General features: G+C 33.3%; 1 protein-coding gene across 6 annotated transcripts in view; it reads right to left on the bottom strand.

The window, feature by feature from the left end:
- The window catches only part of LOC106469087 (cytoplasmic dynein 1 intermediate chain 2-like), a 98,745-nt gene that overhangs the window by 2,592 nt on the left and 68,767 nt on the right, over nt 1-27,386 (bottom strand). For all 6 annotated transcript variants that reach the window (XM_022397496.1, XM_022397498.1, XM_022397497.1 and 3 more), the window contains 6 exons: nt 24,461-24,607; nt 21,131-21,244; nt 19,806-19,926; nt 11,515-11,675; nt 10,488-10,628; nt 1,708-1,833 (listed from right to left, as the gene is read on the bottom strand). In XM_022397496.1, coding sequence (XP_022253204.1) covers nt 1,708-1,833; nt 10,488-10,628; nt 11,515-11,675; nt 19,806-19,926; nt 21,131-21,244; nt 24,461-24,607 — 810 coding nt within the window. The remainder of the gene's footprint in view (nt 1-1,707; nt 1,834-10,487; nt 10,629-11,514; nt 11,676-19,805; nt 19,927-21,130; nt 21,245-24,460; nt 24,608-27,386) is intronic.

Genomic DNA, 27,386 nt, shown 5'->3' with positions numbered 1-27,386 from the left:
GAGATGACATGGCCTTTCACCCATGACCTGTCTCAAAAGGGTTAATGAACTTATGGCAGCATTTTTTGTCATGGACTTTATGCCTTAATTTCAAGGACTGCACTTTCAATACAAGCAAAATAATAGTACTTAAACAAGAACATAACTTGTGAAGATGAAATAAAATTATAAAACTTAAAATAAATACGCATGTATGAAAATACATTAAATTACTGAAAAAGTAAAAAGATCTGTTTTAAAATCTTGCTTAAAATGTTGTGAAAATCTGATAATAATTATAGAAAACACAGTATAATTACTGTGAATGTTAAGATAGATTAGCCTGATGTTTTGTGATTCAGTATCATTTAAAAACTTAAAATTAATAGGTATATTTAAAATGTTTCAAAAGCATTCACTTAATTTAAGTATTAATACAGCTGGCTTAGCAATAGGTTAAGAAGTGCTACTCTCAATGAGAAAAGGCTTTTCTCCAACAGCACCAAACTACAATAAATCTGTATAAGAAGAGCTAGGTGAGAGATTTTTATTTTTATGGAATTAAGTATACAAAAAAGAACAAAACACCAATCACATACTGAATCATGTATTTGTTGCAAAGTTACATAAATGGCTATTTACATACAGCCATTCTTGATTTTCAACTGACAGACTAGAGGAAAGGCAGCTAGACAACAGTACTGACCCATCAACTCTTGTCTGATTGAATAGTAGGATTTGATCCTCACTTTTGCAATGCATACAAGTGTGGAGAACATTTTTATGGCAATAGGTTGCACACCATAAATCCTCAAATTCACAGTCTGGACACACTAACCACTGGGCCACAGCCCATCAGATTTTACATTCTTAAGGTTTCCAAGAAAATCTAAATTTTTACTTATCTTTTAAGTATGGTATATCTGTTCTAGTTCATTATTACCTGGTTACAGTTAATGGTGCAAAAATTCAAAGTTCTTAAGAAGAAACATATGAAAGATAAACCACGAATAAAAATCTATTAAACATATGGTGGTTTATTAGTAAAAATATGTGTCAAGTACTATAAATAAATAAATGTCCCGTGAGTGTCTAGAGAAAAAAATATCTGTCTCACAGAAATATTACTTTTTTTCATACACAGTAAACATGATAACCTAACATATTTATGAAAGTAAAATACAACATTGCAAATATACATATAAGGCTATTTGTTTGAAATAATGATAACAAATAATTCTTTATATGTTGAAAGAACAAGTATGCTGTAATGAACAATGCTACCTCAAATCTGAAGGTAATTTTCTGAGTGACCACAAGGTCAAACAAATTTAAAACAAGCAACATATATACAATTATTGATGTATATATTAAACTTTACCCTATACAGCAGCAATAATGAGTTATCCAATAAAGTAAATGCAATAATAATAAGTAAGTTTTTTTTAACTAACTTTCTGGCCTTACCTTTTTTCAACTGATGGCTAGAGTAGCCAATGTGGTTTAAATAACAAATGCTTACTGACAGTGATTCATAGATCATCACAAAAAGTATTAAACAGCAATAAGAAATTCCAAATTTTATTTTTCGACTTGGATTAACTACTAATTTCCAACCAACATTTTTTTATAACATCCCTTAATATACTAATTATAATTCTCACACTAATAAATCATGTTTTGAATTTTTTTTTTTAAATGTCATAAGCAAATAGCCAGTGTACTTACTTCCCCAACATCATATATCCAGATTTTTCCTGCATCATCACCTACAACCACCTGATGACCAGTAGGTGTCCATACCACCCTATTCAATGCTGGACTTCCATCAACAACCAAACTGGCTGTTGGAAGCTGAAGAAAAAGAAATTCAAAATTTTACTGCAATGAGGTCATAACTTAATGTTCTTGCTAAAATCAATGTCTTAACCCTAAATCCATAGGTAGAAGTCAAAATGTGCATGTCACAACTTTTACAGAGTAATATTTAAAACTTAATTAAATGATTTTATTATGAATATATTCAAATAAACTTAGCATCAAAATGTAGTTTATAATTCAAATTTGTATACAAGTTTTAATTTCTTAATTTAAAAAAAGGAAAGATTTAAACAAATTCTCAATCTTCAATTGTATGTGCCAAGATGCCTCTCTGCTCCGAGTTCTCCTTCATAGATTTTCTTTTTCTCTCTTATATGGGTTCCAAAATGTCCATTACTTAGAAACACCAACTATAGATATTGATAAGCCATAATTCAAAATTAAAACCTCTCAACTTTCTTATTTTTCTGAGTTAGCAATAAATTTGTCATACCCAACACAGAAGCTCCTCTCAACTCTTCATGCTTTTCAGATTACTCATTTACTCATGCTTACTTGCCAATGGTATATGTTTATAACCAACAGAGAGGCCATTTTGTAAACTATGTGATTATGACATTTTTACATTAAATTATTTTAATGAATTTAAAACCAAAGTTGGAGCTCAAGTAAGTAATGAATTTTGTTAAGCCTTTTTGTAGGTATATATATATATATATATATATATATATATAATATCATAGTAGTTTCAGGTCATTATGTTTTTTTGTTTGTGTTTTAAAATGCATATGTGAAAGCTACATGAACTATTTTTTTGGACAAACAGCTTAGTGAGAAACATTTAAGTTTAATGAATACCAGCTTCCAAGAGTAAAGGGCCTCAATCCTGAAGTGCTAAATTTATTAGTATTTTCATATGTTTTATTTACTGATATATCTTTCTTTAATCAAAAGTAACTAAAATGTAAAAATCAAAAATTTATTGGGTTAGGTAAAAAAAACTTAAAGTGGGTAAAACATTTTGTTGTGTCGAGTAAAGCACTAGAAATGTGTAGTTAGATGTAATCTGAACTTTTGTTTATCTTGTACTCTCAGCACTTCCATTGTATGATTTATTGCTATTCACAATAGTCAGTCATGCTTCAAAGCAACAAAACAATAAAATTAAATGAAAACGAGTGTAAACTGTAATAAGCCAGAGGCTGTTTAGTATAAATAACTAATTTTCTGTCAACCAGCAATCAGTTTAGAAAGAAAACAAATAACTTAGATTTACTTCATATTTTTATTTGTGGTGGTTACAAGGTCCGTCAAATTCATCAAGCCATTACAGTGTTAGGGTAGAGAAAAATAACAGATAAAATAGTTTTACCAAAAAAAACTTTTGATATTATGCAAAAGGTTATGCAAATGAAATATTAATACTGTAAGATAGAAAAAATAACTTTTTTTATTTACTTGAAAATCACCTTGCACTCAGCCTATTCACAGTCCGAGTCAGACTGACTAAAGTCAAGTCATAGACATATCTTTAGTAGAAATACTTTATTAAAAACTCTGATTTCGTGTGTACAACATACTTGTAATGTTCACCACACAACTGACCAAATTTCATGAAAACACACTAAGTAAAGAATTATAGTAGATATTAACTCTCCTAGATAAGCCAGTCCAATGGATATTCTGCATATTCTGAATATTCTAGAATGTTCCAGAATATTATAGAATATTCCAAATTATTCAGAATGTTCACAAATATTCCATATATAAATAATTCATGCTGTCAGTTTTTACTTCTGGAATGTTCTGCATGACATGACAGTAGGTTCTAGATTTTATGTGAAGGTTTATAAGCACTTATTCAGATTCTTCTGTACCATTTCAGCTGAGACTGTATTGGCATATCATTGCAAACAGATACTGCAACAAGAAGTAAGATTACACTTTGGCTGCTTAGTTCAGAAGAAACTGAACTAACAGGAAGCAAATTACCTTTAAATAGGCAATTGCTGGTTGTGTTTCTCTACTATCACAAACAATAAAGAAGACAGTTTCGTGAAAGCTGCAGCTTTTTGAAACAAGGCTTGAATTCCAATTCATCCAGAACACCATGCCATTATTAAACTGGAGAAGCTTTCTGAAAAATTCAAAGAGGAAAACTAAAACACAGCAAGCTAATGAAGCAGAGTTTGTTAGTAATCTGGATGATCTTTTTGACATTATTCATAGGGATGCCCTGACTCTGACCATGATCTCAGAAGACAAGAACTTTATTCTTGCTCAGAAGGAAAGAAGTCACCTCAGGTGCATGGACCAGGTAGGTAAGATTCTTTTTTTCATAGGAATAAAGGGCTGAGAAAAGAAGTGAGGAAAGTATGGACAGGAATCATCCCATAGCAGTGGTGACAAGATTGGTGGATACAGTGCCAGTAACACTAGAGAGGATAGAGAAGCAAATAAAGAATCATCATCATTTAAATCTCAAAAGAGGACAAGAAGAAATATTATAGCTCCTGATTTTGTTGTTTGGAGTTTAATGGCACAAAGCAACAAGCTATTTACACCAAACAACAGGTATTAATTTTGAAAAAATTAAATAAAAGCAAAAGTAAAATATAGTAAAAATGTAAAAAAAATAAAACATAAACTGAACATTGCCTGTAAATGAGGTTAAACATTAAATAGAATCAAAAAAGCCAATGGCCTGTAAAAAACTAAAAACCTTATCATTCAGGACAGCATCACTGTTATCAATGACACTGTTCAAAATAAAAAATAGACCTTGAAACAAATGGTGCTGCTGCTGCTGGTAGTTTTAGCAACAGCAAAGTAAAAGGTGGGCAGGTCAATCTCTTGTAAAAGAAAAATGATGAGTTATGAAACTGTGGCCAATGTGTAGCCTAAACAAGACAACTTTCTCTCTCCAAACCTTACAGTAACTAACTGGCCAAACAACAATAGGCTTTATCTGGAAATGCTTATGAAGTTGCTAACTCCAAATCGACATCCAACTGGTTTGAAGCCATGCCTTGACGACAGGTCTTGTAGGGACAGGCAAACAGATTTAAATACAGAAAACTCAAATAGAGGTGGAAGATAAAGAGAAGTGGGCCAATCATTTCTGAATATCCAAGAGAACCAAGTGAGAACTCACATTAAGTAATTCCAGGGCCTTCAAAAACTAAGCAAGTCACTATAGATAGTACAATTAGTTTCTACATGATCCAAGACTGGTGAAAATGGATGTAACTTGGCATTGAACATAGTATCTGTAGAGAAGATCCTGTTTGCAATCACCAAGCCATAGTAAACCATGGCAGAGCCTACAGAGTCACCAGATTTCAAACCATCTATAAAAACAAAAACAAAAGAATGGTTTGAAAGATATTCAGCAAAGAAAAGACAGTACTTCCAATCAAGAGTAACCAACCTCTTCAGATGACTCAAAGGCCATAAGTGGGGATGGTAACAAGAAATGGCAGGATGGGATGATCATCGAGCACAGTAATAAATCCAACGTCAGACCCAAGTCACTGAACTGCACCTGGATACAAAGGCTGAAAGTACGAATGGCAGACCATGTATTTCTGAAGATCACAACCCACCAAGTGGGATGCTGTGATAAGGAATGAAGCTTTGCAGCATATTGTAAGGAAAGTTGCAAATGTCCGAGGTGAAGTGGAACTTCATAGGACTCAGTGTATACTCTGGATCAGAGAAGTGCAGAAAGCCCCTGTGCAGAGGCGAAATCCCTGAATATGTTTCAACATCTTCAAGGCAGAGTCCTTAGTCCAGCTTTGATCAAATGAGGGCATGATAGGTCTTCAGGTCTTTTCTCAACAAATGAAAGAGAGGATGCGAAGGATGTTCAGTGCCCTTGTACATTTGACATGAAGCTGCTTAGTGTGTGAAGTAAATGGCAACTTACGGTCAAAGAGAAGTCCTAGGAACTTTGTCTCAATCACACCACAGGAATAATGGCACCATCTAGGTTGATCTCAGGATCAGGGTGTAAGAAAATGCACAAAAATGGTTTTAGATGACGAGAAGGTGAAACCATTTACTGTGGTACACCCTAAAAAGCAAGCAAGCACTCTAAAGCTGCCACTCAATAAAACTCATGTTCGATGACCAACAGAAAATCTGAAAGTCACTGACATAGAGGCAATTTGTAACTATAGGAGGAAGTTGTTTAGCAATAGCATTAATTAACACTCAAGACACAGCCCTGAGGGACTTCAAGTTCCTGTGTGAAGGATCAGAACAATGTCAAACTCAGATGGAGTTGGGATGATCTGTCATTTAAAAAGTTCTGAATAAAAATGAATAAATGGACATAGAACCCATAGGAAATGGAAGTCTCATAATATGTCACATCTCCAAGTAGTGTCATAAGCCTTCTGTAGATAAAAAAAATTATACAAGATGCTCTCCTCCCTTAAGGAAGGCTTCCGTGATTTTTGTTTCAAGTTGAAATAGGTAATCCATGGTAGAGCGCTTTCTATGAAAACCACAGAGGATGGGCAAGAGGAGATAGTTTGATTTTAGGAAGCAAATAAGATAAGCATTAACCATCCTCTCCAAAACCTTACAGAAATAGCTAGTCAACATGATTAGTTTATATGTAGTTAGAAGGAGCCTTGAGATCTTTTTTCCAGACTTAGAAAAAGGAATGACTATATCCCTATGCCATGCATTTGGAAAATCCTCCTCCTGCTAAAGTATGGCTAAAAACAGCCAGAAGAAGAGTGACAGAGGCAGGGAAAAATGGCAAAGCATCTCATAATGAATATCATCTGGTCCAACTGATGTAGGGCGATCTTTAGTTCTACAAGTGTGAACATTCAATTATAGTCACAGAAACTATTGGCTCATAAAGACAGTGGGGATCTTTTGGCCTGTAACTTGATGACCAAGAATGCAGGGGAAGAGGTGGAAGTTCTGGAATGGTGAGAGAAGCACTCCCCAAGGGAGTTGGAATTCAAGATGGAAAGAGGATGGGAGATAAACTTCTCACTAACCTTTTGAATCTTGCCCCAAACAATTTTGGAACTGGCAGTCAAAGAAATACTTGAATTCAGGCTAACCCATGATTTCTTCTGGTTTTGACATTTGACCTACTGGACAAGGGCATGAGCCTGCTGAAAGGCTATGTGCTTGTGAAAAGTGGGATATATGTGAAAGATATCCCAGGTCTATTTCTGAGCTTTCTGTGCCTGTTGGCAGTCAGGGGTCCACCATGGATGAGGATACTGTGGCAAACCTGTAGAGGTTTTAGGAATCATACAAACAGCTACCCGAACAATACAATCTGTAACTGCTTCCACTCAATCATTAATAGTAGGGAGATTAATCACAGCAGGATCTTGTATCAAGAGAGTAGTGAGGAAGAGTCAGTCAGCTTGCTCCATCTTCCATTGTGGCACACGAGTCAGGGGGCACTAATCTTAGCCAATCTCCCTCACATTGTTGGAAGAATGATCACTACCCCATGAATCACTGTCCACCCTCCATGAAAACAAAGAAGAAGGGAAGGGGAGCAAACAGATCAACCTAAGGTAGTAAAATACCAACTAGAAGCATGAAAATTAGTATAAGAACCAGTATTAAAAAGGTTGTGATCTAAGAGTGTATACTCTACAGAACAAGCCCTTCTATCAATATTGGCACAACCTCAAAGTGGGTTGTCTCCATTAAAGTTTCCCAAGATGAGGAAGTTAGATGAAAACTGTTCAATAAGATCATCAAGGACTGCTTAATCATAATCCTCTCCCAGAGACAGGTAAAAAGATGAAACTGTGATATTAAGACCAATGGAAACACTTATGGCAGCGGCCTCCAGTGACATACTGAGTGGCACAGATATGGTGTGTGCATGTTGGCCAATCAGGAGTGCCACACCCCCACAAGCACGTCCATCACATAATCTGTCTTTCCTGTAAAAGGAATACTACTGAAAGGTGACAGCATCAGCAGGTCTCAAGAATGTCTCCTGTCATGATGGACACACAGAATGGTGGGAATCAATCAAGGCCTTAATGTTATCTAAATTGGAATGGAAACCTTGACAGTTCCACTGTATCAAAGTGGTCATTTATATTTAGGAGCAAAAGAACCAGGTAGATAGCTTTTTTGTTTTCGACCACAGAATTTTATTTTATTAAAAGGAGGTTTATTCATTTTCATGGATCCTACCTTGGGTCAACAGGGTAGGTTTCCATCAAACGAATGAGAGTCCAGTGAGTGAGTCATAGCCAAATTATGGTCCTGCACATCAGAATTGACGAAAAGGTGCTTAAGCATTCATTGGATTCTGCAATAAGGATAGATGTTGATTTGTCAACTCGTGTATCTATGGAGAGCAGAATACCCTTCATATGGTGACAGAGAGACTCTGTGGGAGAAATGGAAAGATCTGTCTGCTCCCCCACTGTGGCAGTGGAATGGAGTACAGCAGCATATGCGTGAGTTCGAAGGTGGGACAACAACTTTTATCCCTTAGGAAAAGAAATGTTGTTTACAGTCCTCAACTGCTGTACCTCTTTCTTCTCCACCTATTTAGGGTAAGAACAAAAGTAGGAGGGGTGGGAACCATTACAGTTAACATAATACAGGTCAAAGGATTTGGAATATGAGGCCTTAACTTAAAGTTCAGATAACCTGCCTTGACAGATGAAGGTAGCCATGGTGATGTAAACGTGAAAAGAAAAATGTGGGTAGGTCAAATTATTCCTTCTTTACGAGTGAAGATATGTCATACAGTCAAAACTACTTGGTTGGAGAAAGCAGCAAGAACCTCTGAATCAGTGATGATAAGCAGGTTCCTCTCAATCACTCCTCTTTAGGAATTCAGAGTACCATGGAGAGTAACATCAATAGGAATATCCCTTATGGACTCTCAGTTTAAAAGAAGGTCACTATGCTGTGGCATGAATGTTTGTCAGGAACTTACTTTTTAGTAGTATATATAGTATTGTAAATATATGGGTGTGTTGGGCTAAGGATTCTTCTACACTAGGTGTCTGTGACTTGCTGATGATAAATTGAACAATAAACAAACAGCACACACTCCATTTGATTTTAAAATAATATATGTATTCAAAACAAGTTAAACATATGCAGAAAATTCTTTACACTATGGATATCATAGTTGAATCTTAAACACTATATAGTTTTCTTCTTGTCAAAAGTCCACTGAGGCCTATTCAATTGCTTTAGAATTCAGTTGACAAGCTGAACTATTTTTCTCTATTTTTATCATGACAGTATCTACAATAGTATAATTCACTTATATTGTTGCGTGAGTTCCAGCAGTTGTATTCTAAACTTCCAATAATTGTCTGCTTTTTGTACTTCCAATAATCATCTGCCTTTTGTCAAAGTTCACACAGGTGCGTTCAATTAGTCTAAAATACCCTTTGATGAGAAAAGTTCTTCTTCTTATCTCTTTCAAACTGCTAATCTCACTCTAACATATCAACTGTTAGGCAATTCACTCTCATGATGGTTAATTTTAAATTTTTTAACTTTTCTCTGACTGAACTAATCTTTCACATGACTTTACTTTTACTCTCTTTTCTGGTGTCTGGTCACAGCTACTTCTATGTCTATCACTTTGGCCTTCTAGAAATCTCCATAGCCTCAACATCAATGAATTACAAACATAAAATAAATAAATTAATAATACTACCAACACTAAACAGTCTTTTATATCTGACAATGGTTGGAGATAGTGACTGTGGAACAAAGTCTTCCATGCATGGTCGTTTTTCAATCAGTTCTTTTTTTTAAATTTTATTTTGATTTTTATTATTTCTAAAATCCATTTTGTTTATGTTCAGCCAAGGCCAATGTCTCTTAATTTGTTAGTCCAGTTGTGTTTTTATGTTCATTTAATCTTTGTTCTACCATCTTACCCATTTCCCCAATGTAAATATTGCCACTTGAACATGATACCTCAAGTAAGGATGATTTGTAGACATTTTCCTGCTATAAAATGAACTTTAACATTAAATTAAAACATCCTTACCAACCAACAAGTCTAAACAAAAAAGAGCTCCTCTACGAAATACCATGTTTGTGCAGCAACATTTACTTTGGGGAAACTGGTCACACAATAGAAAAAGCTGAAAAGAACATGAAAACAAATAGACTAACACATCAAGTGAGCTTGGCTGAACATAATTATAAAACAGAACGTATCTTAAAATGGGATCAACATGGAATTTTAGACAAAGCTTGTTACTGGAAAGAAAGAAAAGTCAAAGAAGCTGTCTACATCAAACTACACCAATATGAACTCAACAGAGACAATGGTTTGCACATCAGCGACCTGTGGAAACCCACCATAAATAAACTCTACAGATAATATGACTATGTCAAAGTTCTACTAACAACATCTGCTCAACCCATACAGCCTGAGTTTTATCACATGGCCAGGCTTACCTTTATAAAGCACTCCACATGTACCTACAGTGACCTGAAAAAGGCCACAGTATAGAACCCAAAATGTTGTTTCCTTTTCTTTTGAAAAGCAGTTGCAGTCCATTAAAGTTTTCAACCTATTGTGTTTACTCTGCCTAAAGTTCCGGTGAAACAAAGACAGATAGGGTCCCTCAATATTCAAATAATTAAATTTCAAGACTTATCATTGAACCTTTTACACATAATAACAGAAACCCACTCACCTCTGTGTCATTAGTTAAGTTCCATACGTCTAATCTACCCATGCCATCAACGCAAGCAAACAAAGCTGGATGAATAGGTGACCAGCTTACATCATACACATAATCCCCATTGTCTTCAAATGAGTAGAGAGGTTTAGTATCCTGTTGAGTGATTTTTATAAAAATTAGTGTACATTGAAAAATACAACATATATTCCCATAATTCAAGGCAAACAAAAAAAATCACAAGATTTCTTTATTGGCCAATCCTATATTGAAATTTCAACCTAGATTTTTTCCCAGTATTCCATCTAGTAACATTTAAACCCCAAAAAATTTTAATTTGTGCAAATAAAAAATACTTTTTATTTACTTATTTTAATACTGTATAAAAAAATATTTATTCGTAAAACTGTGTCAAATATTTTAAAATTTCTTAGCAGAAAATAATTTTGTTTGAAGGTTGATTTATCAAAATACGTTTTTAAGAGAATTAATGAATATCTATCTCTCTCTTCTTAATCTTGAGTTTAAATGCTTACTTCTGTATAAAAAATAAATAAAATTACATTATTTTTACCAACACTAGGTTCTTCCATGTGAAGTGTAAAATGCTTCAATGAATTAGCATGGCAATCTTAAGTACCATACATATCACTAAAATGTACACTTTTGAGTTCCTCTTCTGTAAAGTATTTAAAGGAACAGACTAAAGGAATTCAAACTCACAAATATTTATAAGTATTCTACTGAAAAAAAAAGACAATTCAAACAATGCTTATTATCTTACCTGTCAGTGGAAATTAGTGGTGAAATCTGTTTGAATTCTGATAAAAGGATGAGCACAAGTATGTCTAAGAGGAAGTGTATATTATAAAAAATTTAGTTAAATGAAATTCCACATTACAAAACTACTAAATCACTTTCAACAGGAAATACTGAAAGGTGAGTCTGATTTGTCTTTTTTCCAAACCAAATAAACATAAGAAAAATAATTACTGATCTAAATTAATTCACATTAATCTTAGATTTTCTCAAAAATACATACCTTTAAGCTCCATAGTTTCACTGTCCAATCAATGGAAGAAGTCAAAAAGAGATGAGAAAAATCAATGTGGCCTTGGGCCCGATGTGTATCTACACCTGTCACTGGGCCTTGGTGTGCTTCAAACATGTCCATCACCCCTGCTTTACTCCCATGACGACATGCTGAAATCGGTGAAATATGACATCAAGACTATTCTACAATCCTTTTATCTTTATAATAAATATTTTGTACATTCATGGATGAAAGTTCTCTGTCTGTAGACAGAAATCTATCAAAATAGCCTTTCCTAGGCATTAGCATGAAATAAACACATTTTGCATTTGTCTAAACTTCCAATCATTTTAATTTTTTATGAGGAAAGAGTCTTAACTGGTTAATTAAGTAATATGTATTTTATGTGCAACTGAGTAATTGGATATACATGTAAAAGTTTTGAGTATTAACAGTTAATAACTTTACCTAGCCTCGTATGATTATTAGGAAGGTCCATCTGGTAAAATGTCAAGTTGTAAGTGATTTCTGAATTTCTTTTTGGCTACAAAGTCAATTTAAAAGTTAATACTGAAAGTTATCACAGAGTTATCTGAGAACACATAACACCAGAGTTTTGGGGGCTTCTTAGACCCCGAAATACCTAGTCAATAGATATGTTTCAGTCAAAATGATCATTGGACACTTTCACCCATGTGGACTCTAATAGCAGAGATGAACTATGATAAAACTTAATTATCAATTAGCACATTTTACATTTTATTATGATATTGTCTAAGAGTATTACATTACACTTATAAAACAGTTATCTTAATTAAAAGTTTGTTACTTACAGGTTTCTCTTTTATAATTGCAAGTAACCTCTACATAAAAATAAATTAATTTCATTCTAAAACAAGCATATAAACAGCCAAAATACAGAAACATCTTCAAGATACATAACTCTAGTATCAAATTTGAATTAAGGTAGTGCAAGTTATAGAAGACTAATTATATTTACTGTAGCAAATTTTACTGCTAGAATCACTCTAACCTAGAGTTACCACATATCCAATGAAGAAACTAGGACATTTTTTCTATATAGCATTATTGCAACAGCTCTGAAACAGTTTAAACTATAATAACACGCTAATCATTTGCTAAATAATTTCATGTTTATTGCATTGCATTTCACAACTAGACAAAAGCTTTAGTTAAAAAATAAAAAGCAATAGATAAATAAATTGAAAATGCACCAAGTTATCTTGAGCTTACTGAAAAGAAAAATGTTAATATCGCTTCTTCATTTTCATTTCTTGTTGCTGAGATTACAAAAATGTAGCGCAGAGAGAAGGAATGTGGTACTGAGTGATCAGTCTTTGCCAAGTGATTCTTCAAATAAAATATAAAGGAGCCATATATAATGATAAACTATACATATCAAACTGACACTGAGGTACAGAGAAACTTGAAATTTTAATACTTTTACTGTTTCTGATTGAAAAAAAAGTAAGGCTCAAACTGAGTCAATCCAGTTTTACTGGGACGTATGGTCTTTAATGGAATAGGATAGTGAATTTTTACTATCTTAGAATAATGCATCATCTTCAGTTCCATCTAGGACATTAATAATGCCACACTTTTTGAAAGCCTTCAAAATTATTTCTGTTTTTACAGCATCCCATGAATTTTTCACCCACTCACACACCTGTGAAATGGTGGGATATTTTACTCTTCTTGTGGGTGTGAAGTCATGATCCACAGCTTGCAAGGCCCACATCCCTTTGTTCCATTCCTCATGCATGTTCTGTTTAAAAGGATACATTCAAGTGCTGTAACTTACAAGTCAACTGAGTTTTCAATTCTGCCACCATTTTTTTAATGACCACAAAGAGAACAATTCACCATTAGTCTCTCCATTGTAAGAAGACGCAAGTAATAGATTATTTTTCCGTTGGTGTGTGTTGTGCGAGTAAATTGTACTGGCTTGACATTGCAATAAGGAAAGAGGCTAGGGTGTCTTTTGCACATGAGCAGTTTAAGTACTGTTGCATGTTGTAAATAGGAAGTATAGTAGACAGTAGTGTTCATGAGAGTTTAAAAACCCTTATTGCTTAGCACTGAAGAACCAGGTGAACTGCTCAGCTATACTGACACTAATCGTCTTGGATTATTATTATCTATTATAAATCCAGTCATATATTTACCAATTTTTTTCATTAATTATAAGCCTAATCATATATTTTTGTATAGATTAATTTTTATTTTTAACCCTTTCGAGATGGGTTATGATAGACAGGCAACATGTGAAAAAAAAAGGCACGAGAAAAACATTGCTTTACAAATCTTAAGACTTAATAAAAAAAATTTATATTTTTTGTATGAAAGCATTATAATGTTTACTGATAATCTGCTAAATTTTGTTAACAATCGCTTACTAATTTAAAAGTTATAGCATGAAAACTATAACAAGCACAAAATGGTTACAAGGTTGGTCCCAGGGACCAAACCCATGCTAAAACAGTTAATCTACAGTTGTCTGGAGAAAGACTAAGTAGAATTTAGCTTATGGGGGCAAAACTTGGAGATGCATTTTCTTTAACCCTATCCCAACAGGCATCTTTTACTGAACATCACTATGTTTTAGTGACTTACATTCAAAATTTTATTTATCTAGGAAAGAGGATCATACCACCAGCAAGTCGACTATAATCCCAAACCCAGGACACCAGAAACCAACATCCATCTGGGGGCAGGAAAAAGAATCATACTGGTAGAAAGTCAACTACAATCCAAAACCCAGCCATCTGGCAGGGGTAGGAAAAAGGAAGGGAAAGAACCATAACAATCAGCAATTACCTCCACCATGACCCACAACACTGATGAAGCATAAATGAGGGAGAAATATAGACATCTGTAATACATGTGCGAGGACTTATGTTGATTGATTCTACTCTAAATCTAAAACCAGCCACTGGGAACTGACATCCACATGGAGGTAGGATGAGGGATCCCAAACAAAGGAGGATATCACATCATCTACACCAGCAGAACACCAACACCCTACTCGCGAATGAATAGTTTTTATAATAATCTCTATTTTGTGTTTGAATTTCATTAACCTATTCTGGAGAATGCTTCCATGATCCACCACCATAGCAGCTTAGAACTGGAAAGTGGCAAGGACTCTCAAAATCCACTAGAAGAAAAGGAGGGTAAAAAGTGGTGGATAGTTTGGAGGAATGACAACATTTAAGACAGTGCAATGGGTGATCATGAAAACCTATTTTTAAAAGCAGACCATACCAATTTATTCAATACAAGGCATGGCAGGAATGGGCAGCTATCCCCTTCTGGGTGGGTGGGTATGGTATGGGATGGGCAACTTATGAATCAATTATATGGTGAGGATAAACCTACACGCAATCTTGTGGAACACCCCATCTCTGCAGTGTGCATTGCATGGCCATAGAATTATAATATTCAAGTCGACATGGAATCCAAACAATGAGCATTAATAAAATGGAAAAGGGCCCCTGAAAAGGTAAAATAATAACAAAAAAAAAAAAACTCTACCCAGTCAAAGTCTCACTGAATTCTGATATTCTAGAATGGCTACAGGCGGAAGATGATAACCTGAAGAGGAAGAAAACCGCAATCTGATGCAAATAGTGAGAAACAAACATATCATGGGTAGTCCCTATGCCCGATTGAAGAAGTACCTCCAATGAAAAGGTAAGATGTCGAATCATGTGAGAAGACACATGAAACAAAGAATGGGAGGAGGACGATAGAGAGGAAAAAGCCAATCGAATGAAGAGGTGAACCCAATTGGCAAAGGAGGAAGAAGAAATAACACAAACAGAGTACAGTTGTCAAGGAAGAAAGAGGCAGGAACGGACACTACAGAAGGAAGTCATGCCTGCAACATGACAGAGAAGAGCATGTACAGGTCATAGAAATCTATCCAGATCAGGACTAGGATAAAAGTGTGAAATGGAAGGAAGGGAAAGCAGCTAAACAGAGGAGTTATCCTCATGAGCTGATAGAGTGTCAGAGAGGAAAAATGATAAGGAGAAAGGAGAAGATATGTAGAAAGATAAAGAGTATATGAAACATCAGTGGCAAATAAACAAACCACTGATGTCTACAGGCAAATAGGAGAAGTAAGGAAAACATAAGGGAGAGTGGTTTGAATGTAGGCAAAGTGATGCAGTGCAAGACCATATTAATATTCCCATTCAGAAGGGCAGCCCACCCTGGTGGATGACAAACCAAGAAGAAACACATTCACAGGTAAAGTGTAGGAGAGGCAAATACTAGCGGGATCAGGAAAAACTAAAGGTGTGGGACAGGACCACCTGAAAATCCGAGACAGAGGAGGCAGAAGACCCCCCAGTCCAAAAGTCAAAAGGAAACCTGCATGATTAAGAACAGTGGGTTGATCAGGGGAAAACCATGGACCCAGAAACCAACAATGGAAAAATCCCACTTGCATTAAGAAACTTCCATGTAGGAAGGGTGAATGAAACAAACCAGAAAAATAATAGGCTAATGATCAGGAGAAGCCAGATCACTTCACCAATGACCAGAGGAAAACCAGGCATGAAGACGGAGGACAGGAAGGTCAGGATGAAACACAGTTGACTGAGGGTGGTGAAGAAGGGACAGAGACAGCGGAAAAGGTAACGCAGGAGGAAGTTGGAGCTGGAGAAACAGCAGAAACTACAGTTGAGACGGCCAGGAAAGAGCTATCAAAAGGACTGAACACAGAGTGTCAAAGATGAATGAAATTACCCGGAGAAAAAGGAGAACGGGAGGATACACAAATATGTAGGTCCAATCCTGGTTGAAAACACTGATAGGCAGAACAAGAAGATGAGGAATCGAAGATCAAAACCAAGGCAATTTCTGGTTAAGGGACGTAGCAAAGGCCTCAATGTGAGAAGTACCCTACTGAAGTCAAAAGTCACTGGAAAACAAAAGGATGAAAAGACCACTCAATTGGATAAATGATAGCTATACATGAAACTGATCCACAAACAATCTCTTGATGGATAATAGCAGAGAAATCCAACGATGTGACTCCCCACCTGCAGACTGTGAAACTAGTGCTAGAAGTATAACACCTGAAATGGGAACATGAACCTCAAAATTCATTGTAGAAATACGTAAATCAAACAAAAGTGTTTGATGTAAAATATGCAAAGGCCTCAATGTGAGAAGTACCCTAATGAAGTCAAAAGTCACTGGAAAACAAAAAGATGAAAAGACCACTCCATTGGATAAATGATAGCTGTACATGAAACTGATCCACGAACAATCTCTTGATGGATAATAGCAGAGAAATTCAACGATGTGACTCCCCACCTGCAGACTGTGAAACTAGTGCTAGAAGTATAACACCTGAAGTGGGAACATGAACCTCAAAATTCATTGTAGAAATACGTAAATCAAACAAGTGTTTGATGTAAAATATGCGAGTGTGAGAAAAAATAAAAACTGGGGAATTAAGTTAAAGTAAAAGATTTCTTCAATGTAAAGAAAAAAAAAGGTAATGAAGAAATCCCACTTCAGAAATTAAACTATTAAAATCATGTTTCACAAAAAGAGCACCAAAAAAAAAAAAGACTTTACATGAGTACTGCCAATTGAGAAGTGATAGTTTGGTAGAATTGAATATAGGGAGTCACATGTGTTATGAGAGTATGTCACACTCTTATTAGTGGAGGGTTGATGCATGATGATTAGCATGACAGATGCACTGGAATCAGTGAATTCCAATGGAGTGGAGATAGAAAGCTTGTGAAATGTGTAAACTTTGAACAATGAACAGGAATAGCTATTTATGTGAGAAGAGGTAATGTACCATACTGGAATTAAACGTAAATTACTCACTATAAAACTGTCATTGCTCAGACAAACCCTAATTTTTATAGCCTTCAATTTTTTGGGGTTACAAAGCTTTCAAATAGAAAATCAGATCCCTCTTGTCACACCCACCTGTCAAACCCTCTCTTTCAGGATTTGTTAATAGTTCTCTTTTACGTTTAATTCTACATTATCTATAACCAATAGAAAGCCATGGTTTTCATCTATCAAAAGACGTATTATTAACGGTGCTTTCTGAATGTAGAATTGTCAGTTTCACTCTTATTATAAGCTTCTTTCCCATAGGAAAAATAATGACTATTTTGGATGAATTTGTAACAGCTTAGAATTCCAGGAAAACTGTGACAGTTAGGGGAAATTGTCTACTTTTTGCATGGTGCATTATTTGATTAAATAAAAATTATTTAGTGGCTTAGAATGCCAGAAAAATTGTGGGAATTAGGGGAAATTGTCTACTTTTTGCATGGCATTAATCTATGTTCTTTGGTGCATTATTTAATTAAATAAAAATTATTTACTGCATTGCTACCATTAGTATAAAAAAGTAGGGTTAAGCGTCATTGACAATCAACAGCAAGGAAACAGAAGATTCGGGTAAGTACTTTGTTTCTTATTTTTCATGTTTATTCTTTCTTTATTATTATAAAAGTAACTAAAATGTAAAAATAGGGATCTCTTTAGGTTAGTTAAGGTTAAATTAGGTAAAATAAATAATAATACAATAAAAATGTTCTGCGAAGCACACAAGCAAGCAGCTTGTGGGTAACATAATTCAATAGCATAACATGACCTCCGCATTCCCAAAGTGATTTACAACTTATAATGACATGAATAGTAGTTAGACACAGTTCAAAGGACAATACAACAATCAAATTTAATTATTAACACTTTCAATACAGACTTAGTGAATTTGACTGACGATGTGACCTTTTTGTCATAATACTTATAACTCTCAAAATAGTGGGTACATCTTCACAAAATTTGGCAGTCTTTCAGTTAATATTACAAGTCTTTCACATACAAAAACTCATATTTCTTAGTGAAGTATTTTTAAACCTCCTGAATGCATTTCAAACATTTGTTTTCAGTAAAACTTTATAGTTTATCTGTTATTTTCTCTCCCCTATATTAAAATGGGATCGGTCAATTTGACCAACATCATAACCACCAAAAAAAAAAAAATCTAAATAAACCTAAGGTGACTTTTTTTTGTTTTTAGAATAACTTCAAATTGTACCATGAAACTACATTCGCTTATCCTAAGTAGCTTTAAGTTCTTAACATTATACATCTATTTATAATTAAATTTGATTATTTTATTGCCCTTTGAACCATGTCTAATTACTATTCTGCAATTATAAGTTGTAAATCACTCGGGGAACATGCAGCTCATGTTACACTATTGAATTACATTACCCACGAACTGCTCGCGTGCGGTCCTCATAAACCATTTTAATTATATTATTACTTATTTTACCGAATCTAGTCGTAAATAATTTAAAAAGATCCGTATTTTTAGATTTTAGTTACTTTCACAACAATAAATAAAGAATAAATATCAAAAACAAGAAATAAAGTACTTAATAATTTTTATTTCATTAAATAATGCACCAAAGAATATAGACTAACAACATGCAAAAGTAGACAAATTCACTTTCCTCTCAAAATTTTCCTGGCTTTCTAACTAGGCAACAAGAGCGATTACAAATTCATCCAAGCTAGTCTTTAACTTTCCCACAAGAACGAATCTTGTACTGTGAGTAAAATTTACGATATTATGTTCAGAATACAATGTTATACAATACGCCATTTGATAGATGAAAACCTTGACTTTCTATTGGTTATAGGTAATATATAATGAAACGTAAGGGAGAACTATCAACGAATTGTGAAAGAGAGGATGTTGCACGAGGGGTCTGATTTTCCATTCGATAGCTCTGTAACCAAACAAAATTGAAGACAATAAATATTATGGTTTGTCTGAGCAATAATGATTTTATAGAGAGTAATTTACGTTTAATTTCGTACATTTTCAAGGGGTGATGGATAAAATAGGGATGATGACACACTAAGACAAAATGTGTCATGTGGGTCACACTAGTGGAAATTCAGGATTTTTTAAAATATTCAGTTGTAGAACAAAGAACTCAATAATATGGATTATTAGCTAAGATATTCTGCTATTGTAATTGGCATAACATAAACAAAAAGTAGTAAAATAAAATTTTGAATGTAAGACATTAAAACCTTGTGTCACATGATCGGTCAAATCAATCAAGCCCATTTTGAGAGAATTAACTTCACATATTAGAGACAGGATGATTTTTAGACGATTTTTTTCAGGAAAAAAATTGTTTTATATGCTGTAAAATATGGTAAATGTCTTATTCAAGAAATTGAAGCTTTAGAGATAGAAAAAAATAACTTACCTGTATACACAGAACCTTCTTCACTTCCAACAACAAAGTTGTTAAATTCCCCATATGGAAAAGAAAGAGAAGTCACTGCTACTGCCCGCGATTGTTTCTGGTGGGTTAATTCCATAGTATCCTATACAAATAGTACTTAAAATTTCACTGCATTTGTTCATAGTGACCTATTTGTAACTTACTTAAATGCAAAAAGCATATTTTTGCACTAATCAAAAAGGTTAAAAAATAAGTATAAAATAAGAAATTGTTACCAACAAATTTTATAATATTTTAAAGCTTTTGTGACAATATTTGTTGTTTCATATCAAACACAATTTAAGAAGGCAAAAGCAGCTGAGGATGACATAATCTTGTAGAAATGTCGTACATTGATAATAAAGTTTTCTTCCATACCGAGTCAAGCCATCTTCAAACTTTTATATTCCACAAAGTGGGTTCCTCATCATTAAATATAAGAATATGTAAATCTTAAAGTATCCTCAAAATAACACAGTAAACCATATTGAAAAATTTTATTCAATATCTAACAACTGAGAAACTTATTACCTCCAAAGTTAATATTTTCTTTGACTTGTGCCTTATGGTTCTATATCACTTGACAATTTCTTCAGAAAAGGTTTTTATAACCCTCTACCTGTGAGCTCACCTTTGGTGTCACTGTAACATTGCTCAGTTGAATGGTCAGAAATTCACCATAACCAAATTTTTAGGTGTTAAGCAAGTCAGCTGTGGTACAATACAGCTTACATTACTGATGACATGACAACACATTAGCATACTAAAACAGTCTGAAGATGGCTATATGATAGGATCTGAAAACTTCAAAGGATAAATTTTAATCCAGAGATTAACCCAATAAAGTTTTTCAGATGGTTGACAGAAGGCACTAGAAAGTACTTATTTAAAAATGCTCAGTAGTTTGGTAGTAACCTTGAGAATTATATACAAACAAGTTTCATAATTAGAAGTTGAAAGATGCCAGTGAATATCTAAGTTCATAAACACGTAAGCTCTCCTTTCAAAAGCCAAAAAAAGACACAATAACTTTAATCTGAAGAGTATGAAATGCCCAAATTTAGCCTATGGAGTTAAAAACTTCTTATTCTTGACCTAAAGACTGGAAACAATACAACTGGATTTTAAAAACCTCAAAATTTACTTTCATCAGAGGTGTTAAAAACTTGTCAGGTCCAGCCTAAGTACCTAAAAACATAAAAGTTATATGAAAAGTTGAGAGAATAATCAAACTTTCATCTAAATAGTTAAATAATATCAACTTAAACTGATCTCCGTAACTACAAACATTCCAAGTTTAAACTAACCTGAGGAGCTGACAGCATGTCAAGGCTCCAAGTGCAAAATTTGCCATCAGTGGAAATACTGATTAGGTTATGAGCATTTTGGGTTCCAACTACTTGCACACAATACACAGGATGCTGTAAGTATGAAAAAATATTGCAATAAAGTTTGAGCTATACTTCATATACGATTCAACAGCAAAAACAAAAACAAAAACAAAAAAAAACAACAACAACAACAACATATTTCTTTCAAATATATACGTAAAACAAAAGTATTTAAAAGATACAAAAATAATAGTAGAAATGTCTGTTACATACAAATCAGTTTGAGATTACTTAATATTATAATATACCGACTGGGTGAAAACACAGCTATTTCCTCTCATTTTAACTTCATCCTGCTTATGCTACCTAAAGGAAACAAATGTTATTGACTTCCCCTGCTTGTACTGGATATTTAAACCTAATGGTATCTCATGGTGGATCATGGGATGAGCTTAAAACTATAAAAGCAGGAGTTTATTTTTGAAACAGGTATACATAATTTTTAAAATGAGTAATGAGTACAGAGGTAAGCTTCATAAACAAGATATAACGCCAAGCATAAATATGCATGTTTGTTGGAAAGAAAAACAAAGATGGTTGTGACAATTACTGATTTTATTATATGAATAGGATAATATAACAGCAAGAGAAAAATACCAATGAATATTCTGCCAAAGAATCTGTAGATTAAGCATGTATAAAATATAATTTCCAGATCAATGATTATAATGATACTGTGTAACTGCATAGTATATAAAGATATCATACAGTAAATTGACCAAAAAATCAACTTTAGGTTTAAAAACATTCAATGATTATCTTGCCTTATGTTTGAGATGCCTGTATTAACCCATTGCCTTATCATTTGTTCCTTAAGATTTTTGAACCATTTATACTATTAATTGCAAATAATGAACAACTCATAATATATATAATGCAAAATATTTTATTTATCATTATAAAACAGTAAGCAAATTGATACGGAACTGCTTTTCAAATATATTTCTTGACAAAACTTGGAAGTTTGTTTTAGTGTAAAAATCTTCAAAGAATCAGGCATATGTAATGCACTTTATGCATTCCTACATATGTGTCATTTTCATTCATGTTGCTGAGCACACCTTGTACAGCCTCAAGGGATTTACTTTGACAGGGTTAGGCAATATACTCCTGGGAAAGTATCTCCAAGAGGCTGCCAGTTGCCCCATAATGTATCACCTGATGGTCTACCCCACCTGCTACATACTGGCACTTGCATAATTTCCAATATTTGCTCAACTATAGTTACTCAGAAATCATTGTAATGGAACTTCTTCTTACCATTTAGCTTCTTGTACAATATATATGAATTACAAATGATCATATCTTAGATATAATATATAAATTTCTTGCATGTTTTACCATAATAACACATGAGTTGGAATGAAAAGAGTTGTTAATCCATGTGATCAACTCCACCTATTTGTTTTTTTATAGTCTGGGAAGGACCTTTGGTTTCAAAACAAGCTCTTTGGTGTTTCAGTTGACACATCCTGTATCAGTAATGTCTGAAGAATCATAATTGTGCACAACATAGATACCAGTTTCTTATCACCTCACTTTATTGCCATCATGTTATATCGTCAACATATTCATCTTTCTTCAAATTTTGTTTTCCAAAATCATTAGGCATATTTTTCCTATTTAGTCTAACTGTTCCAAGTGGGTTTGTTGTTTTGTCAAGCAGTCACAAGAAAAGGGATAGTTGCATGTCTCAGCTGTCCACAAATAGACTATATCATTGATCAAGTATGGGATTCATCAAGTCAAGAGATACTGCTTCATGGGACAGAAGGTCTGGATCAGTGAATTTTTAACCAGTGTAGATTTGAAACTGGTAGCAATATTCACTGGATGACTAACACAACTTATAGAATTTTACTCCAAATCTTGCTCCCTTACAAGAATTGTACTGTATTAACACCAGCCTTCCCTCACACTTCACTAAACTCTCATCAATAACTATGTCCTTCTATGGTGTACAGTGACTGGGATTTTGTGTTAAAAAAATCTACCTGCATTCTTAGTTTGCATAATCTGTCTGATGCAACTGAATTGGCAGCATAAGTAAAATACATGCAAAAAATTTACAAGTTGATTTTCTCACCCTCCAATAACTTTGTAGGCTGTTTTTTTTATTATTTGTGATTGTAATATGCATATTGTGAAAAAAAAAAAGTATTGATTTCAAGGTATAGAACCATTTCATATCAAGAACAGTGCATCCAACATTTGCATCGATGTTCATTTTTATTGGTGTACCTGTTTGATGAAATACTCCTTCCCAGAAATTATCACTTACAAACCTTGATAATACATCACATAGTTTTGGATTATTTCTCAGGGATCTACTAGTAACACTGGTAAATTGTTATAAGCAGGACATTCTGTAAACCATTACCACCAGTCAGTTTCCTGTTTTTACAGTTGTCGTGTAGTGCTAGAAATTTCACTATCACTTGTGTCACACAAACTATTGTAATTTTTACTCTCAGATATGATTCTCTCTTATTCATTTTCCATAGAAATTACAAATATTTTTCATCAGTGTCACTTTCCAAATGTACATTTTCAACTTCCCTATTTTTCACACACCTTCTATGCACCATGATGACAGTCAGAGGAAAACAGTGGACCGGTACAACAAAGAAAACCACAAAACAAATATGTCCTAGTACAAACATTCTGTCATCTAGGGCTGAAATAACTAGTTTGTGATGTAAGTCACTTGAGGCCCATTGATGTCACTTTTTAAGTAAAGGAATGGATTAAAATATGACATCATCAAACAGATGATGAGGTAAGGTGAATAAGTGTAGCACTAAGCCACTGATTCAATGAAAAGGTAAGGCAATGGGTTAATACAGTGATGTCTGTGAGTTATTAATTTTTTAATGAATGCAAATACAGAAATTTTAGATATTGCCTCTGGAATGGAAAGGGTTAAATACTATACAAAATAACCCTTTTAATATTACAAATTACAAATTAAATAGTTCAAAGGTATAACTTCTTAATTTAGATTACAAACTTCAAATGTTTACATATGGATATTTCAAGCAAAGCAAAATCATATGAAGCAAATACATGGAAGTGATCATAAAACAATACCATAATAAAAAACAAGTTAGACAAATAGGATGATAATAAAGTTTGACAAATAACATACTAATAATTAAGAATCAAATAAATAGATTGATATGTGTATAATAGTAGGTAAGAATCTAGCGAATATGCACTTAAATAACATTTGATTAAAAGCATTACTGTATGAGCTGATGCAGAAAGAGGACTCCTTTGAACTGGAGTTCTTTTGTTGCTTCGATTATCCCATAATACAATCTGACCAGAGTATGTTCCTCCAAGGATCAAATTGGGATGAAACTTTGCAAAACAGGCTGCCATTACAGGAGACTGAAAACATAAATTGAAATTTTCTGTTAAAATACCTTAAGTCTTCTATAAATTAAATTAGATAAAAAAAATACCAGTTGCAACTTTCATAATTCTGGAAGACATGAACCTTTGAAATTAACAACAAAGAAACTAAATAAACCTTAAGAATGAAAAGAGATAAGTCAGAAGTTTTTTCCAGATACATAAGCTATATGGTTGGTATATTTCAAATTGCTCTACTCACAATTTATGAGAAAAAATTTCAGACAGAATCTTAAAAACAATTTCATCATTACAAAAATATGATTAAAAGTGTCAAGATTAAAAGAATGTGTCAAAATCTTTAAAGTTTTTGATATGCTCTAGGTTTTACACAAAAACATTTTCTTCTTTATGTTTATACAACTTCACTCTTTACAGAAATATTTTATTTTTGAGAACAACAAATACCTGAAACATTTAATGTTATTCAATCTGGGATTCCTTTAACCCTTTCAAGACGAGTCACGGGTGAAAGACAATATCATCTCGTTTGTTCACTTGCATTCAAAATCTTATTGAACGACTATTTCATGAATTTATGTCAATAAGTTTGGTATCAAACTGTAGATTACAATTCAAATTTTAGTAATATACATTACTCAATTTATTAATTTAGAAGTAAATATTAAAAAACACAGATAAACATTGATTTTTGTGTGCCACATGGTATGTTGAATGCAGCACTGATTCAAATTAGATGTTTTTGAAGTCAAAATAGTAAGTCTATAGTTTTGTACGAATTAGAAACTCAAATTACCAATATTATCAAGCTAGAATATAAAATAAGAATGCCTTATCTTTTCTCTTTGCTAAGATATTGCTCATGTAATAAATCAAACACAGTGGCACTCCGCCCACCACTTTCCATTTTTGGAAATGCTCCTTTAAATACACTTACTTTTACATATGACATGAATAACCAATCAGTAGCTCAGAATGTCCCCCTAGTGGCTTTCTGAGCCATTTTAACGAGCTTGGACGGCATTTCTTTCTTTTGAACCAATATGTCAAGGAGGTAGGGTGTATCTTTAGTCTGCTTGAAATTTCATATTTCTTTCAGACTAAAATACATCTTAGTTACTAAGCTTGATAAATTATAGTGGAATTCTATGGTATTGATGTAGTAAAACTATTTTGTTTTGTACTCTCCACATGCAAAATTTTTAAAGGCTTAGCAACCTACGTCAAGCAGCAACCGAGTACACAGGTCATAACTAGAAGAGATAATTGTTTGCTTTACTTCTTTATTTGCTGTTCTATGTTTTAAGAAAAATAAGTTTAAGAACTTATTTCAAAAATAGTACTAATTTATAATAATTGAAATGTGACTGTATTTTACAAAATACTAGTCTACTAAAACACAGCCAAGACAAGTTACTCTTTGTACAGGCCAAAGGTAAGTTTTATTTTATTTGATATGGTAACATGAGTGCACATGAGCCACGTCATTGTAACTTCTGTCTTGCTAGCCAGGCATGGCTGAAAGGTCAATATAATAAAAATAATAAATATATATAAATGTATAATGTTATGAGATTTAAGCTATTTAGTCTAAACATTTATGTTTTTGTGTTATAATTTGTAGTCATTCTAAAATGAAAAAGGCAAAATTTATATTTATTTTCTTATGGTGGTTACAAGATCGATCAATTCGACAAAACCCGTACAGATATTCATTAGTGAAAATAACATATGAAATATAAAGTTTTTTTCTTAAAATATATTTGATAACTACCTGGACATTATAAGGATTTTGCATGTGAAATTTGAAAATTTTCTGATGCATAAAAGTATTTGTAATCTTAAAATGAAAATTACTTTGCATGTTGGATAGGCAACATGGGAAAATAAAAAACAAGGCATAAGAAAAACATTGCTTTAGAGAAAATCAAAATTAAATATTTTTCAAAAACTACATACTTTAATTTAAAAGAATTTCATCCATTAGTTTCATATTTCTAAAGAACTTTCACGAGAGTTGCATACCTACTTACATTATAACATTGTAAGTAGGTCATAGTCAAAGCATTAAAAAACATACTTAAACTTCAGTTTTGTTGTCACGAGATCCACAAGCTGTGAAAATCTCAAGTTTTGCAGTCTCTATCTTGAATCATATAACCTCAGTTCTCTAGATACGTGTCTAGATAAAACCTATGTTTACTGTGCTATTTACATATAGGTTCCAAAGTTATTTGGATGAGTTCAATTGAAACAAGAGATAAATTTTTTCAGTCTCTGACAAGTGCCATGCCCACCTTTTATACTTAAGCCTTGAGATTTACAAGCCACATGTACTTGTTTGATGCATATGATTATAACCATTAGAAAGAGCACATTTTACATTATAATCCAACTATAGTTATTTGAAAATTTGCATTCAGTTATTGTCATCACATAGATGTAACTACCAGTAGTATTGTTGACAGCTTTATCCACAATAGCACATACAATTGTTTCTGTGCTACTATAGCGTGCAGTCTACAAAGATATTTACACTATAGTGTGCGGTCTACACAGATACTATCATCATCATCATCACCATTTTAATGATTCACTGAAACATAATTTCTTCCTAAATAATTTATATCTATCCACGTTTTTGTTTAGCAAATAATAATTTAATAAGTTGTGTATTCCAAAAGACTACCTTAAAGTTAGGTTATAATTGTGCTAGTTTTCATTTTGGAATTTATTTCATTCCAGTTATATTTGCTCCCAAAATGTTATATACACCTGGAAAAAAGTTAAGCAC

Source organism: Limulus polyphemus, unplaced genomic scaffold (assembly GCF_000517525.1).
Source record: "Limulus polyphemus unplaced genomic scaffold, Limulus_polyphemus-2.1.2 Scaffold3292, whole genome shotgun sequence".
NCBI classification, from domain to species: domain Eukaryota; kingdom Metazoa; phylum Arthropoda; class Merostomata; order Xiphosura; family Limulidae; genus Limulus; species Limulus polyphemus.
This window is presented reverse-complemented; position numbering and strand designations above follow the sequence as displayed.